General features: G+C 33.5%; 1 protein-coding gene across 3 annotated transcripts in view; it reads right to left on the bottom strand.

Annotated features, from left to right (window-relative positions):
• The window catches only part of LOC114334647 (uncharacterized), a 702,930-nt gene that overhangs the window by 126,690 nt on the left and 557,741 nt on the right, over positions 1-18,499 (bottom strand). For all 3 annotated transcript variants that reach the window (XM_028284740.2, XM_028284755.2, XM_028284761.2), the window contains one exon: positions 10,766-10,795. In XM_028284740.2, coding sequence (XP_028140541.1) covers positions 10,766-10,795 — 30 coding nt within the window. The remainder of the gene's footprint in view (positions 1-10,765; positions 10,796-18,499) is intronic.

An 18,499-nucleotide genomic window follows, 5' to 3' on the forward strand; every position in this document is an offset into this window, starting at 1 on the left:
CGGTAATATTCTCTGCTGGCGAGTGGTCAATAATCAATGAGTTGATCGCCACTCTTTAACCGGTGACACTGGCTGACGGCTGTAGAAGCTCCTTGCAGAAGAGAGTCCGAGTCCACTTTGATAACGGCCGACACAACCATGATATTTCTCTTAGACAAACTAAATAGCCAGGACTCTAGCTGTATTGTCCGGTGCCGCCCAAAATCCCGACAGCCAAAATCCCGACAGCCAAAATCCCGACGGCCAAAACACCGACACGCCAGAATCCCGACACGCCAAAATCCCGACAGGCCAAAATCCCGACATGCAACAATCCTTGCATAAGTAAAAATTCCGACTTTTGTTTAATACTTTTAATACAAAATACTTTTTTTTTAGTAACAAAAGATAAAAAAGAGATGGCCATAAACAAAAAACAAGAAATAAATGTAATTATATGTTAAAAAGAAACTTATCAAACCTGTCGGGATTCTGGCTTGTCGGGATTTTGGCCTGTCGGGATTCTGGCGTGTCGGGATTTTGGCCGTCGGGATTGTGGATGTCGGGATTTTAGCTGTCGGTATTTTAGGGTAGACGTAGACCCCTAACAAATATGTGCAAGTTGTCGGATGTGCAGATAATATCGACATAGCTAAGTACAGAGTCTCTGACCGATACACTCCGATGGTTAAGAGCATTTGCACAGAAAACGGGACCAAATATAAATGCCCAAAAGACCAAATGTATATGTTGTACTGGGTCAATCAACCAAACAACTAGAAGAATAATAATTGACGATCAGCATCAGCAAACAAATCATCATCATCATTCATCATCATTTGGCTCTACAACTCTATGTGAGTCTTGGCCGCGTTTACTATTTCCCTCCATTGTTGTCGGTCCTGAGCAGCTATTTCCCATTGCTGTACTCCCATTTTGCGTAGATCGCTGGCTACTGCGTCCTTCCATCTCTTTCTTTCCATCGGGCCTTTCCCAGAATGTGGCGTTTAGAAGTCTTTCGTCACTTGATCTTAGTACGTGACCCGCCCATCGTATTCTGTTTGATTTAATGTAGCGTACTATGTTTTCATCTCCGTATATTGTCTGGAGTTCATCATTGTGTCTTCTTCTCCATTCTCCTGTTGTCTCTTCTCTGCAAGGCCCATTGATAGTCCGCAGTATCTTTCTTTCAAGTACCAGTAATTTTGTTGTTTCCCGCTGATTCAGAGTCCATCAGCAAACAAATGAAAAGAAGAATAGTGGTTGCCAATAAGTCTTACTATGGCTTGAGAAGACAAATGGACTCAAAACTACCCAGAAAAATTAAAATGACCGTCTGTAAATTACTAATAAGACCAGTGCTAAGACCAGCGATAAGACCAGTGACCAGCAACATATGGAGCAGAAACGTGATCAATTAAACAGAAGAGCCAAGAAGTAAAACGTTTCAAGCAAAAAATCCTAAGAAGAATATTATGAAGGAATAAAACAGCAAGATTTGAGGCGTAAAAACAGCGTATTTGTGAGTTTGTTGCATACATAGAAGCTTCGGGGAATCTAACATTGTAAAATTGATTAAGGTCGCACTCCTTAGATATACTTTTTGACCGAAAAGGGCCGATGGGAGAACGAGCTAGAGGAAGACTGATACTTAGGTATCGAGTCAACCTAGAAAATGATTGGAGAGCATGGGGAACATTAAAATTTGCTAGCGACAGGGGCGAAGGCAGGATTATTGTGAAGAAAACTTTGGCCCATAACGAACTGTGATGTTCCTGATGATAATAAACTTCTTACAAGTAGATTATCCTATCCAAAACGCGATGAGTAGGAATTTAGTGGATAGGCAAAGGTGTGACATTTATTAGTCTCAGATTATGCATCAGACCCTAGTACGCCAGTCAATGGGAGCAAGAATAGGATATTACCTCAGAATTCTTATTAGGGGTGAAAAATTTTTTGGTTAAAATTACCACGGAATTCGACAGAGAACCTAATTTTAAGCAAAAACTGTTTTATATTTTTTTTTTAAAACTTGATACTTTTTAAGATATTCGTGGTTGAAAATTGGCCATTTTCATTGAAACATAATACCTTTTTGAACGGTTTTTTGCGAATACCTTAAAAACTGTGCATCTAACTAAAAAAATATATTAAACATTTTGTAGGCTATAAAAAACAAAGAGATACTAGCCTTCATAAATCTTCTAGTTATAATACAAAAAAAAATATGGTAGGTGAAAATAATTTTATTTTTGGTACATTCTCAAATTGGTGTACTCAACTTGCAATAACAGAGAAACGGTCGATTTTAGGTGTATAATGCTACCTACACCTTTTGTAGTGCTTCAAAAGACCTTTAAAATGAGCTATACTAAAGGTCCATAACATTAAAACTAAGCGAGATATTCTGCAAACAAAATTGAAAACTAAGGTATTTTAAGAAAAAATGAGTAGTAATTTTAACCCATATCCACCAAAATGTAAATGCATCGTTTTCCTTTCACAACACCTTTTATTATAGTTATTTCTATGTTAAAAAAGTTGGACGGTTTTAAAGTAAATGGTTTTTGAAAACAAAGATCAAATTATAGAGAGCATTTTTAAATTTGCTTAAAAATCTTCTTTTTTTCCATGTAACTTGAAAATGATAAGAGACACAGTAATGAAACATAAAAAGGAAATTTTTATCTGAAAAAGCCCTACATTTTTGTGTGGTATCTTTTTTTCGCATCTCTTATCTTTTTCGAGTTACATGGAGGAAAACGAAGATTTTTAAGAAAATTTAAAAATGCGCTCTATAATATGATCTTATTTTTTTTCAAAAACCATTAATTTTAACCCAGTCCAACTTTTGGAACATAGAAATAACACTATAATACAAAGTGTTGTTGAAGGAAAACGATGTTTTTAAATTCTGATGGATGAAGTGTTAAATATACTTCTCATTTCTTCTTAAAGTACATTAGTCCTCAACTTTTTTGCAGAATATCTCGCTTAGTTTGAATGTAATCGACATTTAGTATTGCTCACTTTAAAGGTCTTTTCAAGCACTACAAAACTTGTTAGTATCATTATACACCTAAAATCGACAGTTTCTCTGTCATTTCTCAAGTTGAATACACCGATTGGAACATGCAGCAAAAAAACAAACTCTTCTTACTTACCACATCCCTCTTTGTATTTTAACTGAAGATTTATGAAGGAACAAATCTCTTTGTTTTTTATAACCTACAGAAATATTATATATAATTTTTTGTTAGTTGCATAGTTTTTAAGGTATTCGCAAAAATCCGTCCTTAAAGGTATCATTTTTCAATGAAAATGGCCAATTTTCAACCACAAATAACTCAAAAAGTATTGAGTTTTCAAAAAATGATTATAGAACAGTTTTTGCTTAAAATTAGGTTCTCTAGCCTCTTCCGTGGCTATTTTAACCAAAACACTTTTCACCCTCGAGAAGGGGTGGGAACCACCCCCAAGATAAAAGCGCACATCGGCATAGGGTAAACTTTGTTTCTTGAGCTATTCCCTACTTACTGTGAAAATATCAAGTAAATCGATGTGGTAGGATCGAATTCGGAGCCAAATACCCTCATTGACTGCCCTATAGCTCACAGATATACATTCCCTGTGTTCATGAAAATTTTCGCATTTTTACATGCAATAATAACTGTCAAAACACTGTCAATAAATTAAAAAGAAAAAAAAAAGACAGGAATAAGAGGCGCAAGAAAAATTCCTTCAGATCTAATTTTGTCGTTCGCAGTTTTCTCCGCCAATGGACGTAAAACTGCATTAAAAACTAGTTAGCGCCAATGGAAAGACAACGTGTGTGGCGATGTGGAGTATATTGTAATTTCGAAATGAAATTTTTGCCAAAACGTGTTGCAATTTGCTGTTTTAATCGCTTTTAAATTGCAACTCTATCGAGTGTTTCATTACCGAAAACGCCGAAAATTATGTTGGCTTATTAAACTAAATGAAGCTGAAGCTGATAATAACTAACGGCCTGATATGTTATCATTAAACATTTTAGAGAATTACGGTTTACGGATTCTCAAATATCAATCTGAGCTAAATTGAATTTAAAATATAAACATCGGAAAATCTGTGGAAGGAACGGCGAAAAAATAATTTAATAACTAGTTTGAAAATAATAGATTTAATAATTGAAAATAAAATAATAATAGAATAACAGTTTAATAACTACATGAAAATAAAGATGAAAATGAAGATGAAAATAAATATTAAAAAAACAGAAGCTTTAGTAATATCTAAAACTCAAGAAAATATAAATGTAAAGCTGAATAATGAGACCATTACACAAGTAGAGGACTTCAAGTTTCTAGGATCGACAACGAATGGGCAAGGAAATATAGAACCAGAAATAAACAGCAGGGTAATGAGCGCAACAAAATTATACTATGCCCTAAATAAAAGTTATATTAGGAAGAAAGAAGTAAGCCTGAAAACAAAAATGAAAGTATTTCAAACTGTATACGAGCCGGTGCTACTTTACGGTAGTGAAACGTGGACAGTGAACGACAACATCCGTAGTAAAATTCAAGCATGCGAAATGCGATATTTACGTGCGGTATCCGGGGTGACCAGACGTGATCGTATAAGAAATGAAGACATACGTGACAGGTGCGGGTTGGAAGGACCTTAGACAGACTTGAAACGAAACAGTTATCGTGGTTCGGACATATGGCGAGAATGAGTGAAGGTAGAACTGTAAAGAGGGTATGGAAAGCGGTATCTGACAACAAACGACGAAGAGGCAGGCCAGCAAGAACGTGGAAGGCAAATATTGGAAAGGCTTGCGCAAAAAGAAATATTGGATGGAGAGAAGCAGAAAGACTAGCTACTGACCGAAAGGTATGGAGACGTCTGATTTCTCCACTTACCTCGACACCGTAAGGTATAAGAGGACGGCTTAAGTAAGTAAGTAACTAGTTTGAAAAAGATTTTAATTCAAAAATTCACGAGGAAATTAAAATTCCTCTAGCTGGCTCTATACCGTTTGGTCTACTCTGTGGCAGAGTACTGTGCACCGGTCTGGCTAAATAGTCGTCATGTGAAGATAGTCGATACGTAGCTTAATATAGCAATGAGAATGATTAGCGGCTGCATCAAGACTACTCCACTATATTGGCTTCCCACCCTTAGCCATATACCTCCGCCTATTCTACGAAGACAAAAGGCCTTGATAACGGAGTATTCGAAAGTAAATAGTAACTTGAAACTACCAATCCATGAAGACATCCCGAGTTTAGTAGCAAACCGACTCCCATCCAGAAAACCACCCATAAAAACAGCCCAACAGCTAACAGCAGATGATTTCAATGTTACCTCCAGATGGCGCACGTTGTTGTCTGAGGAAGCCTCACCTGAAGTATCCAACCTTATTGACCCAGTCCAAAAGCCTGATGGCTTCGACCAGCCACGAAACATATGGAAGAGCCTAAACTGAATTAGAACGGGACATGCAGTATACTCACACAACCTACATAAATGGGGAAAACAGCCTACCTCCAGCTGCGACTGTGGTGCTCCAGATCATACCATCCAACACATAGTAGTGACATGTGAATTGAGGGCATACCGAGGGGACCCAAAAGACTTTTTCAAAACTACGCCTGCAGGCCTTGAATGGATAGCTCAACTTGACTTAAAGATATAACCTTATCTGTTTGTATTATCTTATATTTTATCTGTATTTTGTCTATGTTCGTTTTTATATGAGCTTATGTTTGTATTTTTGAATTATGTACTTACGTTTTTTACAATTATTATTGTATTTATTGCATGTATTGAGCCATACGCTAAATAAATAAAATACCGTAAATCACAAAAATACGAGATCTTTTGTAAAAGGTATATTTAAAATTCCCTAAATAAGGGTTACATTAAATCACAGAACGTCTTAGAACTAAAAAAATCCAGCATCAATGTCCTAAAAGCTCTAAAATATACCCCTAAAACAACCATCATCAATGTTACTAAAAATCTAATTAAGTTTTACTTATTTTACACTGATGATGGATTAATTAATCCGAAATTGTTCAGTGATTTAATGTAACCCTCATTTGGGGAATTTTAAATATACCTATTACAAAGGATCTATTTTTAGATTTTAATTCAGTGTAGCATATCGCTTTAGTTTATCTAATACATTGAAAGACATATGAGTACACAAAAAACTGTGAGAAATAATAATAAAAACCATTTTGAACCCCTAAAAACTGGTGAGTACATAAAATCCCGTAAAGCTACTTATTTTTTATTATCATTCTAACGAGCTGAGGTACTTTGTACTACAAACTGATCAAGAAGATATATGAGCAGTTTTATTCTAACCTAAAGGGTTATTGGTGTCATTGTAAAAACTATAGTTTCATTGAGTATTGTTTCTATGGGTAGTAACTTGCAGTAACATTTACGCTTTACACAGGTATGGTATGTTAAACAGTAAATGGTTAAGTTCAATTAGTTACCACTATAAACAGCCCGGATTAACCGAAAATAGTATAAAAGGCCCGGTTTTAGGTAAAATTTATTTTAGGCTTTATTATGCCGTCTAGTCAGTGTAATTGTCAAAAGACCAACTCTGTGTACCTCGTTTGCTTATCGCTCCGGGTGGGTCTTAACAATGGGCCAGGTCAGATAAATTTAATAATATTTACGACCGCACTAATTGAATTCAAACCATTTACTGTTGAACAAACCATATATTCATCTCTCACAATGCTCTGTTTTTACACAAATTATTATTTTTGCTTCACTAACTCGAAGGGTTTTGTCCTTTTGAGCCTTCTTTCTATATTTGTGTTGTCGATGACTTGGATGACCTCGATATTCACATGTTAAAGTAGAAATTATTCACGTCTTCTGGCGCCTTTGGAAGTTATTTGTTCTACTGTCTCCATCTTCAGATAATTACTTACCAAGGAGAATCAACACTACTCCTTAGTATCCTATCCTGTGACCTCTGTATTACTTCAATGTTATTTTTACTGGCTAGTCCAGAGAAATAAGATTTTTCTCGTGACACATCCCCCTCCAGGCCGTAACCATATTTTTTGAGTAGTATGGACATCTATACTAATAACTTGTATGTTTCCTGCAGCTGATTTTGATGATACGTATACACCGTTCTTAGGCGTCAACGCCCTTCGGTAGGGATCTATGGAGGAGTATCACCAAGCCGGAAGCCCTTATCCCTTCCCGTACCGCTCCTCCATAGGCCGATCAGACGCCAGTTTATTCCAGACCAAGCCGTAGCCTCTATTGTGAGTTTTATACTACGGCATTGGCCTTTTATAAATTTCATGACCTAGCTGAGGCTCGAACCAGCGACCGCAAATCGCAAATCCACTAAACTTGTCGATCGACTGAGCCCCAGCTAACTGGACCGTCAAGACCGACATTTTGATGATATACATAGTTAAAAACAAATAAAAATCAAAAAACGGTAAATTTTCACTTTTTTCGTCTATTACCAAAAAGTTAAGCATTTTAAACAAATTTGAGAGTAAGGAGATCATAAATCATATAAAAAACTTCAATATGGCGTTCGCTGAATATGTCTATCCTTATTGGTTGCTTAGAAAATTGCAAAATAAATAATAAATTTTGAGTTTTTATAAATGTTCATAACTCATGCAAAAATTAAGTTAAAACCTTTTTATTAAACAGAATACTGAGACTTCTTGTGCTTAAGTTATATTTTAAAGTTCAAAGCAATTTGGTCAAATAGTTTAAAAGTTATTTAATTTGTTTATCCCAAATTCATTTTTTTTGCAACACTATAAGTCAGAAAATTATGAGGTTACAGTAATACTTCGGGCTGTTTATGAAAGAAAAACGTTTATACTATTAACTTAATTAAAAAAAAAACGACAAAAAGTAATTTTAAACAGTGTAAAATGTTTTGCAAAAACATGTCGATTTTTTGCTTACTTTTAAACAATTAGAGTAACTTTTTAACTGTTACCCGTAGAAAAATTTATTTTCATATTTAGAAAGACTGAATTTTTATACACATCGAGAAACAAAAGCCATTGTTCTAGGACAATTAGGGACGAAGTTAGCCCCCGCTCCCTTTTTTTAATTCACATGTTCTTGCAAAATAATTTTGCAATATTTTTTGTCATCTTTTTTGAAGTTATACTTCTTCACGCGCGATATGAGGGTGAATTTTTATATGTTAAAACATATGATCCCGGCGCATGCGCATTATAACTTTGTTCTGATTGGATGTTCAAATGATATGTCAAAAATTATTCAATATGGCGGCTGTGGCACAGCTGTAGTTTGATTATTTATGGTTGTTGCGTTTTGAAATTTGTGGGAAAAGAAACAACAAACAAAAGTTAGTTAATAGTTATACTGCCTTTTTAAATAGTTTTCATATACCTATATTTTTGGACTTTTGGACTATTTTGGACAAGGAAAACTCATTCTAATTTGGTAAGTAGTTTTTATTATAATCATATTGTAATTATACATCATTTGGATTAGGTTGGAATACAGTAGAGCGTCGATTATCCGAACTAATTGGGGGACATAGGTGTTCGAAAAACCGATTTGTTCGGATAATCGAACTGCAATATATTGATACATATTTATAGTCATACATATTTATCCACAAGTGAATAAAAGCCATATTTATATACCTACATATTTATTTATATCGTGATAATGACAACTAGCAACTAAACAAAAAAGTGCACTCTTTGCAACAACATAATTATTTTTGGATACAATATTGAAGAAAATTGAAGATATTTTAAGCGTCAATTACTAACGCTTGCTCGGTATTCGAGTGCGGGACGCGGGAGTCGATAGTTCGAATAAACGGTCGTTCGGTTGATCGACGTTCGGATAATCGACGCTCTACTGTACATTTATTTTCTCAAGAATGGGGATTTTAGAGAGAAATCCCAAATTAGGTCCGATTTTTATTTTTAAATTATGATTTTTTGGCGTAGATTTATTTATCTAGTAGGTATGTAATGCTTTGATTTACATACTTAATTTGATTACCAACAAAACTTCTACCAATCTTCATCTAATATATTGTTTTCTTACTGTTTTGTTATATTTTAATATTTTCTTCCACAAAATTTAAACTACATAATTTAATTATATTCAAAACAACTGTCAAACAGTAAAACGTTCAGTTGCCCTATTTTTCCACATGACAAATAATGTGGAATTGGACGAGTGAGTCTAGGCTTCGATTACGAATCAAAGCGCCCCAAAATTCGCGGGTTCGATTCCCGATGCAAGCTTTCATTTTTTTTATTTTTTTATGCATTTTATGATTGTAAGTATATTTGTTATATAATTTTTTTTTTCAGAAAATGCGTATTTAAAATTTTTGCCAACAATTATTATCGTTCAGAAATCATTTTTTCTTTGTGGCATTTTTCAATGTGTTTGTGTGCGTTTTATTCTTTTATTTTTTTAAATTTTTGGTATTGTCTTAAAAATCACATAATATGTAGTAGAAGTATAACTTCTTACGTGCGTACAAAGTACACACACATTCTTTTTAATTATATTAATAGTATAAATCTTCTTCTTTCATAAACTATTTAAAGTATTACTGTAACTTCATCATTTTATGACTTATAGTGTTGCAAAAAAATTAATTTGGGATAAACATATTAAATAACTTTTAAACTATTTAACCAATTGCTTTGAAATTTAGGGTATGATTTAAGCACGAGAAGCCTCAGGGATTCCGGGGAAGGTTCTAAGTTAATTACATTAGTTATGAATATTTCTAAAAACTCAAAATGTATTATTTATTTTCCAATTTTCTAAGCAAATAATAAGGATAGACATATTCAGCGAACGCCATATTGAAGTTTTTTATACGATTTATGAGTTTCTTACTCTCAAATTTGTTTAAAATGGTTAACTTTTTGGTAATAGACGAAAAAAAGCGAAAATTTGCCGTATTTGATCTTCATTTGTTTATAACTATGTATATCATCAAAATCGGTTGAGAAAATATAGGTTATTAATATAGATGTCCATACTACTTAAAAAATTTAGTTTCGGCCTGGAGGGGGTTGTGTCACCAACAGGATATTTTTTTCCTTATTTCTCTGACCTAGGCGTATTCCTAGCTGTGCGCCGTATGTCCATACTTGTCTTAGTATTTGTTTTTAAATGAGTAGTATGTTGGCAATAATTGTTTAGAATTTCTACGAAAGATGCAGTTCATATTCCTAAATTTTTTGTTGAATTCTCCTCTCTTCTTTTTGTTGTAAACTTTCCTACGCAGATTCTTATCCAAATGTCCTAGGTATTTTGCAGAAATTGTTACAGGGACCTGAATGTTATCTATTCTAATATGCTGATATCACTTTCTTTTACAGGTGAAATTGATATACACTGATTTTTTAATTTTAATTCTCCATTTTTTTACAAAGATCCCGTAACATTAAACCAATAATTTCACGAAAAAATCATTCCTTTTTACCTAAATCTTGATTAAGAAAAGATCTTAATTTGAAACCGAATACGATACATATCTTCTTTTAGTTTTATCTGGGCCATTGGGCATTGATCTTTCAAATGGCGATAGGTCTCCCAGATTGATTTATTGGCATTGCAAGGCATTACTAGTTTTTGTGTCCCAGCTTTTCTTTCTGTTGTAAGGTATTATTTTAATAATTTAAAAGTTATAATAAAATACACATTTAAATACAAATTAACAGTGTATAATAACAGAAACAAAAATATACTTAACATTAAAATAACTCACCATGCATTACGTAATGGAAATAATGGCACCCTGTAACAAAGAAAAAAAAATTATTATAAAAATGTTCAAATACCAATTTTACGATAAAGTATCCAAAATTCTAGATATTTAAATGGAATATAAATAGTAGATACCTTAAATAGAGAGGTACAATACAATGAATTGAATTGAGAGACCTAACGAAAAAAAGATCATTATGCTCAAGGTAATTGCATCAAGTAGGTAAAGAAAGCTAAAATATTATATTAAAGCAAAATTCAGTATGCTATTAAGAAACTAGAAAATATTAACTCATTTCTCTTCCATCTTATAAGTAATTTGTCTTGTTCATTAGGGTCCCCCCGTTTATACCCCGTATATTAAATCTTCTTCAATTCTCGTCACTCCCTCCTCGGTAGCTCACCGTGTTTCCTGAGTATTCATATTTCCGCTGTTTCCAGCATTTCCTATGTCTTGGATTGTCTGATGCATATGTTATTATTAGTCTTATATTGGCCTTATAAGTAGCATTAAGGCATTTTGCGAATCTAGTTGTTTTTTGTACTTCTTACTTGTGATCACTTACTTATTTTCCGTTTCTACAGCTGGACAGTGTAATACAAATATACAAAAACAATTAAATACATATAATCATAATATACATAATGATATATAAACTGGAGTTAATGAACTATACAAATGTTAAAAAAGAACTACAGAAGAAGTAAAAGATGAAGTACGGAGATCAAATAGATTAGCACGATGCCTTCAACGCTGTATCGCGTAACCCAGGCATTAACTATGAGATGAAATCAAGAATCTATACAGCCAGTATAAGACCAATAATAACTCAAGTATGCATCAGAAACAAGATCCAACACAGCCAAAATACAGAGAGTGCTACTACAGAAATGAGAAGCCTCAGAAAAATTACGGAGTACATAAGGAGTGACGAGGTCAGGAACAAAATGTAATATGCAGGGTATAAACGAGTGGACACTAAATAGAAAAAGGGAATGGAACAACCACAACAATAAGATTACGGACAGAAACGTCCTTAAAATACCAAGGAACAAATCACCAAGTGATAAAAAAAAGTATTGGCTGGCAGCGTAAGAGATGGTGTGAAAAGCTTCCATTGAGGCAACAACCCGTTAATGAACAAACTAAACTGCTGATATAAAAAAGGAAGAAGAAGATATTTAGATATTAGGCCACAAATGGTCGTGAAATATAAATATCACAAATTATCCAACCAGGTGATAGAAACTCTCAAATATGCAACGTGAGAGCCACCACAGAAAAAATTATTCGACTTTTTCGACATTTTACAAATATATCAACATAAATTGAACTTGAATAAAAGAAAAATAAATAAAATTTAATAAAAAATTAATTTGTTTTTTAAAATTGAATTTTTTTCATAACTGTCGCGACAAACCTTAGTTGATACAATGTATCTGATCAGGATCGTGTTTTCCAATCTCTCATTTATTCTGCTATTCAACCCGTTAATGTGTTCACACGTCATACCGATTTTGTTTAAACAACACATTCTGTGAGATAAAGCCATTTGCCTAACGGATCGCAATGTCTGTATGATCAAGAAGGTGCGTGTCGAAATGATGATAATCAGCGCCTCTGCATGTTTGTGCAACTTCATTAATTGTCATTTATTCCGTCATGGTGTTAAATGAAGAACGGCGGGTTAGCAGGTAAACACGCGAACTTATTTTCCGTCCTGAAATTTCTACACAGTCAACCAAAGCCGTGCTATTAAACCCATTACAGGCGCCATACTTCCAAAATCAATAAAAAATAACAATATAAGATCCTAAGAGGCTTAATGCACACCAAAAATTTTGTGTTAAAACAGCTGTTAACTGCCTACTAAATGAAGTTATTAAAATATCTCTACTCAATAATTATCACACCATTTTAGACTTTATTGAATTATGTTGATTTTTAAGTTATTCTTATTTTTAATGCCCATTATATAGTAACTGTTGGCCTAAAAAATAATGGATAGGCGTTAGCGCTATTTTTAACATAAATCTTTGCTGAATAACGTGAATATCGTCTTCTTCATGTACAGTCTCCTCATCGGAAGTTGGCGAGCATCAACTGGAATTAGGGATGGGAAAAACCTACCGGTTATAACCTAAAACCGGTTTTTTTACTCCGCAACAATCGGTTTTTCCGGTTGTTTTTTGTCACGGTTATAACCGGTTTTTTCTTTTAAAAGAAATAACCGGTGAAAAACCGGAGAAGTTACCTCTGGAAAAAATAATGAATTCAGAGAAAAAATGGGAAGTTTTTTATATAATTATGGGGTCAATTATATCAATCCACCCTCATATATTTACAGAAAAACGTCTATAGTCTGATATAAACGTATCTATAAGCTGTAGACAGTTAGTGCATATGTATATTATTCTTCAAACCTAATATGGGCTAGACGATATACATGAATTTGACTAATATAGATCGACTGTCTTTTCATCAGCGTGCCAAAATTGTGGATTACTGTAAATATAGAGCACAAAGTTCATGGCAATTAGCAAGAAAAAGATAATGGAAGGTCAAATCTACGCTAAACAACGAATCTCTTTACTACCTCGGCACCATAACGAATGAAAAATGGACCAACAAGCGCTCATGGGAAAAGCTTGATCCACCTTCAACCAGATATGGCCTCCTCTAAAAGCCACAGCCCTGCTTTTGGTACCAAAGTAAAAATTTGGCAATGCTACATTTGTCTGGGACTGTCATGGATTTTGAAGTAAGATAGGTGCCGAACATTGGAAACATTTGAGATGTTTCCATATTGAAAAATACTTAAGATCTCGTGTACTGACGAGTTCACGTAGAATGAGGTCCTCAATACAATTTTTGGACACATTATGAGAAATGAATCCAGATATGCCCTGCTTCAATCCATTTTGAACCGCTTAAATATTGATTGATTATCTTGGTGTCAGTATATTCTTTCAATAGTATCGATATCGATAATAGATATTGATTCGAATGTAGTATCGCAAAATAAAGTGCAATGTAAAATTTAACATTGTAACCTAATGCGCATCTGCTATTGATTAAAAAAACCGAACATCGGTTTTTAGAATAACCGGTTTTTTTGAGCGGTTATAACCGCAAGGTTAAACGGTAAATAAGAAAAACCGGTATAACCGAAAACCGGTGTTTTGTCAACAACCGCCATCCCTAACTGGAACTCTTCTCTATCGTGTGTGAATTGTATAATACTTGCCTACGTGATGTCGAGTTAGTAGCGTAAATTTAGCAGCCGAGGGAACCACCGATGCCCCGTCTTCTTTCAATTTTTCCTTCAATGATAATTTGCAGAAAACCATACTTTTCGTTTCTAAAGATATAGCCAAAATAAGCTTTATTTAACTGTTATCAATAGTTACTTATTTTTATTAATTTTTTCTATCACTTGATCATTTGATACTCTCTCCATACATGTTATTTTTAATAACTGCCAGTACAACCACCTCTTAAAAAATCCAGACATGATATGATTCTTGCTTTTAACGTTTGCTCCTAAACTCCTTAGAACAATGTAGACAGTACCTAATCGATGGTAAGACGCTGTGGGATAGAGCTAGAAGTGCAGATATACGAAGGAAATGCAAGGTGGACAACATTAATAACCGGGTGAAAAGCAGAAGAGTAGAATGGAACGACCACATAAGCCGAATGACAACAAATAGAGGAGTAAGGACGGCGAGAGACGGTTCCCCAATAGGAAGACGATCAGTGGGAAGACCACGAAAACGATGGAATGACAACTTACTGGAGGCACATTGAAAAACAGACAGAGTAATGTCTATATAAAAAGAAGAAGAAGAAGAAGAAGACCTAGCGTTTACCGGCACGCCATCAGGTCTTTATTGCGGAATAGTGCTTCCTTGTTGAAAAACGTACTCCTTGCTATTTCGATTCTAATTTTGATTTCATCATCAGGAATCCATTTACCCTTTAGCCAGCGTATCAAATACTTAAATCTATTTACTATTTTTATACTGACACATTTGCTGATGACCATTAAATTTGATGTCTTTATCCTTTTTTTTTTTGAGACCGTGGATTTGACTTATGATATTGACTTTTTTGATTAAGAACTCTTACTCTTTGTTGGCAAGGAGAAACGTGTCTTCAGCATATCGGATGTTATTGATATGTTTTCCATTCACCTTTATTACTATTTCTATATCTTCGAAGGACTCTTGGAAAACGGATTTAGAATATAAATTAAACAAGAGTGGCGACAGTACAGACCCCTGTCTGACCCTGTCTGACCCTGTCCTTTGAGAATTGTCCGACTGTTGTGAGAGCTGACTGGTTTCAATACAAGTTGTTGCTAATCCTTATGTCGTTTCCATCTAGCACAATTTGTTTGAGCAGATTTATAAGTTTGTCGTGCTTCACGTTATGGAATACCTCCTAATAATCTATAAAACATGCAAAGACATGCCGCTACTGATCTACTCTTCGGATCAATTAAAAATAAAGCCTCTGTTGTGTCTTCAATGTATACTGAAGATCTTATACCCTCATAGCTGATGACCATTTTCTTTCCACAGTTTTATGTTTTACTGTTTTCACCAGTTGCCAGTATTTTAACCGACTTGTATTAACTTAAACTTTATATCGCTATATATCATTTTGTCTCTTCTTTTCTTTTCTCTTTCGCTTTCTTGACTTACATTAATTTAAACTTATAAAACTTATAGGTTAAGATTTTTACTTATATTATATTATTAGATATTAATTTCATTCCTACATCAGTCTTATTTGTATAACAAGGGAGGAAAGTGCTACTTTTCCTCTTCGAGGGAGGAAAAGGCACTTTACTCCCATGTTATACATATGATTTTTTCACCTTCCTTAAATATCAAGTAATTTTTTCATTTTTAAATAATTTATTTATGTAACTAACTGACAAAATTATTAGAGCACTAAAACTAACAAGTAGGTACAGTATAACTGTAAAGTGTCAACTGTCAAATAAAAGTCAAATTATTAATGTAAACATTGTTAAATCAAAATAACAATTTAGTGTTTTTACCATTCCGCAAAATACAAAATAACAATAAATAAACGTTAAAATGTATAGATACTTACGTAATATATAATAGGATATTGTATAGGGCGTCAATAAGTTATTTCATCAATGACATACCATGACGTCACTTTTACTTTTCCTTCCTAGGGAGGAAAAGTACTTTCCCTTCAGGGGAGAATGAGGAGGAATAATGAGGAAAAGTACTTTCCTTCCCTAGGGAGGAAAAGTACGACTTTGCTCCCTACAATCAAGTCAGGAAAAGTATACTTTCGGTAGAGGTAGGTGGAAAAATATTTTAATATTAGTGTTATTTTCAGTGTTTTAATATTATTGCTTTAAATATTAAATAAATAGAAACGCGTATGTCTGAGATATTCACGACCGTTCTAGTTTGGTGAGAGCGCTTATCGGAAGGATAAGTTAAAGTTAGAACTTTACAAATAAAAAACTAACAAAAATGTGAGAAATAAAATGAAAGTCTAAAAGGGAAGAAATGCAAGACATAATTGTTGCTGACGCTAAATTAGATCTTTTGCTGACACTTGTTTAGTCTACAGTCAGCATGATTTTACTATTCTGAAACTATTTTCCAATTTTTAATATAATGATAAAACTGGAAGATAAACAAAAAATTTCATAATTTTAGCTTCAAATTATAGTATTTAAATTTGTTGGTAGTAAACACAAAACAAAACACCTATACTGTACCTACTTGATAAATGGTCAATTTTTATCTGTGAGTGATTATGCATTATCAAAAACTCTAATAAGAATTTTGTCCGTATTGATTATTTACTTACAATAGTAATTGAGATAAAAATCTGAAGTAGCGAGTCTGTACAGCAATTGCTATATTTACGTCAGAAAATTATATAATTTTTATCTTTTTTTAAACCTTAGAGCGTAAACAACCATCACTTATATATACAACGATACTTGTACTTTGTACAGTGTATTTATTTAAGAATAAAACTTAAACAATAAAAAATACTGCTACCTTATAACAACAAAAGTAGTCTGTATTAAATAATATCTTCTGTTATCAGAGTAGAGGTTCAAATTTTCTTATAAGCCCTCAGTATTTACTTTTGGTTTAGCTTTAATATTTGTGGATTATGAAAAGTCCTTCGATACAATAAACGAACAAAAATATTGGAAGCCTGGATAGAATCCGGAATTGACTATCGGTGTATAAATTACAAGAATAAAAAACCGCTAAACGCCGTAAAAATGAGTGGCGCATACAATATTCCAGCTACAAAAGATCTGATATGAATATTACGTGGCGCGAAAATGTATTTTAATTTTGATGCAAAACAAAATTCTAGTTTTATTTTAATAGATTTTTTCATAATATTTGCTTAATTTGAAGTAAAAGGCGCCACAAAAGAGTAACTTTGATACAGTTTGAATTTTGAAAGTCTTTTGTGGCGCGTTTACTTCAAATTTAGCAAATATTATGAAAAAATCTTTTAAAATAAAACTAGAATTTTGCTTTGCATCAAAATGAAAATACATTTTGGCGCCATGTAACATTCATATCAGATCTTTTGTAGCTGGAATATTGTAGGCGCCACTCATTTTTACGGCGTTTAGCGGTTTTTTATTCTTGTATGAGGAGTTTTTCAAAGTTATTTATAAATTAAATGTATAAAGTTAAATGTAATGTTTCTCGATTACACGTTAAGTTTTATAAATGGTCGCCTTTGTCGCATTATCTCCCAAATGATCTAGTGTCCATCGAATGTACACTAGATTTTTTTTTCTATTCGAAGTAGATTGAAAAAAATATTGATCAAATTAGCCAGATGCCCGTTGCCAGATCAAATTAGCGTCGTAACCACTACAACTACATAAACCATTTGGGGAATAATCGTTAACTGGATTAAGTAAGTAAGTAAGGTATGCTTTATTGTCAAAAAATTTTAACAATTTGTGGACAAAGCTTATACAAAATAAAAAATACAATAAAAAACAAAAAATAGTAAAAAACTACAAACAAAACAAAAACAGAAACAGACACCAAGTAAATGGCGTGAGTTATACTACTTAATATAATTTTACAGTTATTAAGTACACATTAAAAAATTAAAAATTTTGCAAACAATATGTATACAACGTCAGAGCAAAAAGAAGGCAAACGAGGAAAGGGGAAAGGGAAAGTAAATCAAAAGTTCTATGCCGCTGCAAATATGTACACAAGTACTCGAAAGTAATAATCCTACAAGTCAATTTGCTGAATTCAAATCGTTTATAAAAAAGTCATTCACTGTATAAAAAGCTTTCTCCAGCAAATAAGCTTTCAAGGCCTTGCGAAAAGCGGGAAATGCTGCAATAGATTTGATGTTAGATGGCAGGTGATTGTACATTTTTCTCGAATTGTATAGTATAGAGCACTTAACCAGCTCAGACCGTGGGGTTGGCAGATAAAGATTATGATCCACGTTTCTAAGGGGATAGTTATGAGTGGGTCTCTCTGGACCTTCTGATGCATGTTTGCGGATTAAACAAACGGATTCAAAAACAAACAAAGAAGGAAGAGTTAATATCTTAAATTTTTTAAAGAATTCTTGGCAATGATCTCTGCTATTGAGTCTCAGGGAGTAACGAAGAGCTCTCTTTTGTAGTTTAAAAATACGCTCAAATTGAGTCGCACAACACGTACC

This window comes from Diabrotica virgifera, chromosome 7 (genome assembly GCF_917563875.1).
Source record: "Diabrotica virgifera virgifera chromosome 7, PGI_DIABVI_V3a".
NCBI lineage: Eukaryota > Metazoa > Arthropoda > Insecta > Coleoptera > Chrysomelidae > Diabrotica > Diabrotica virgifera.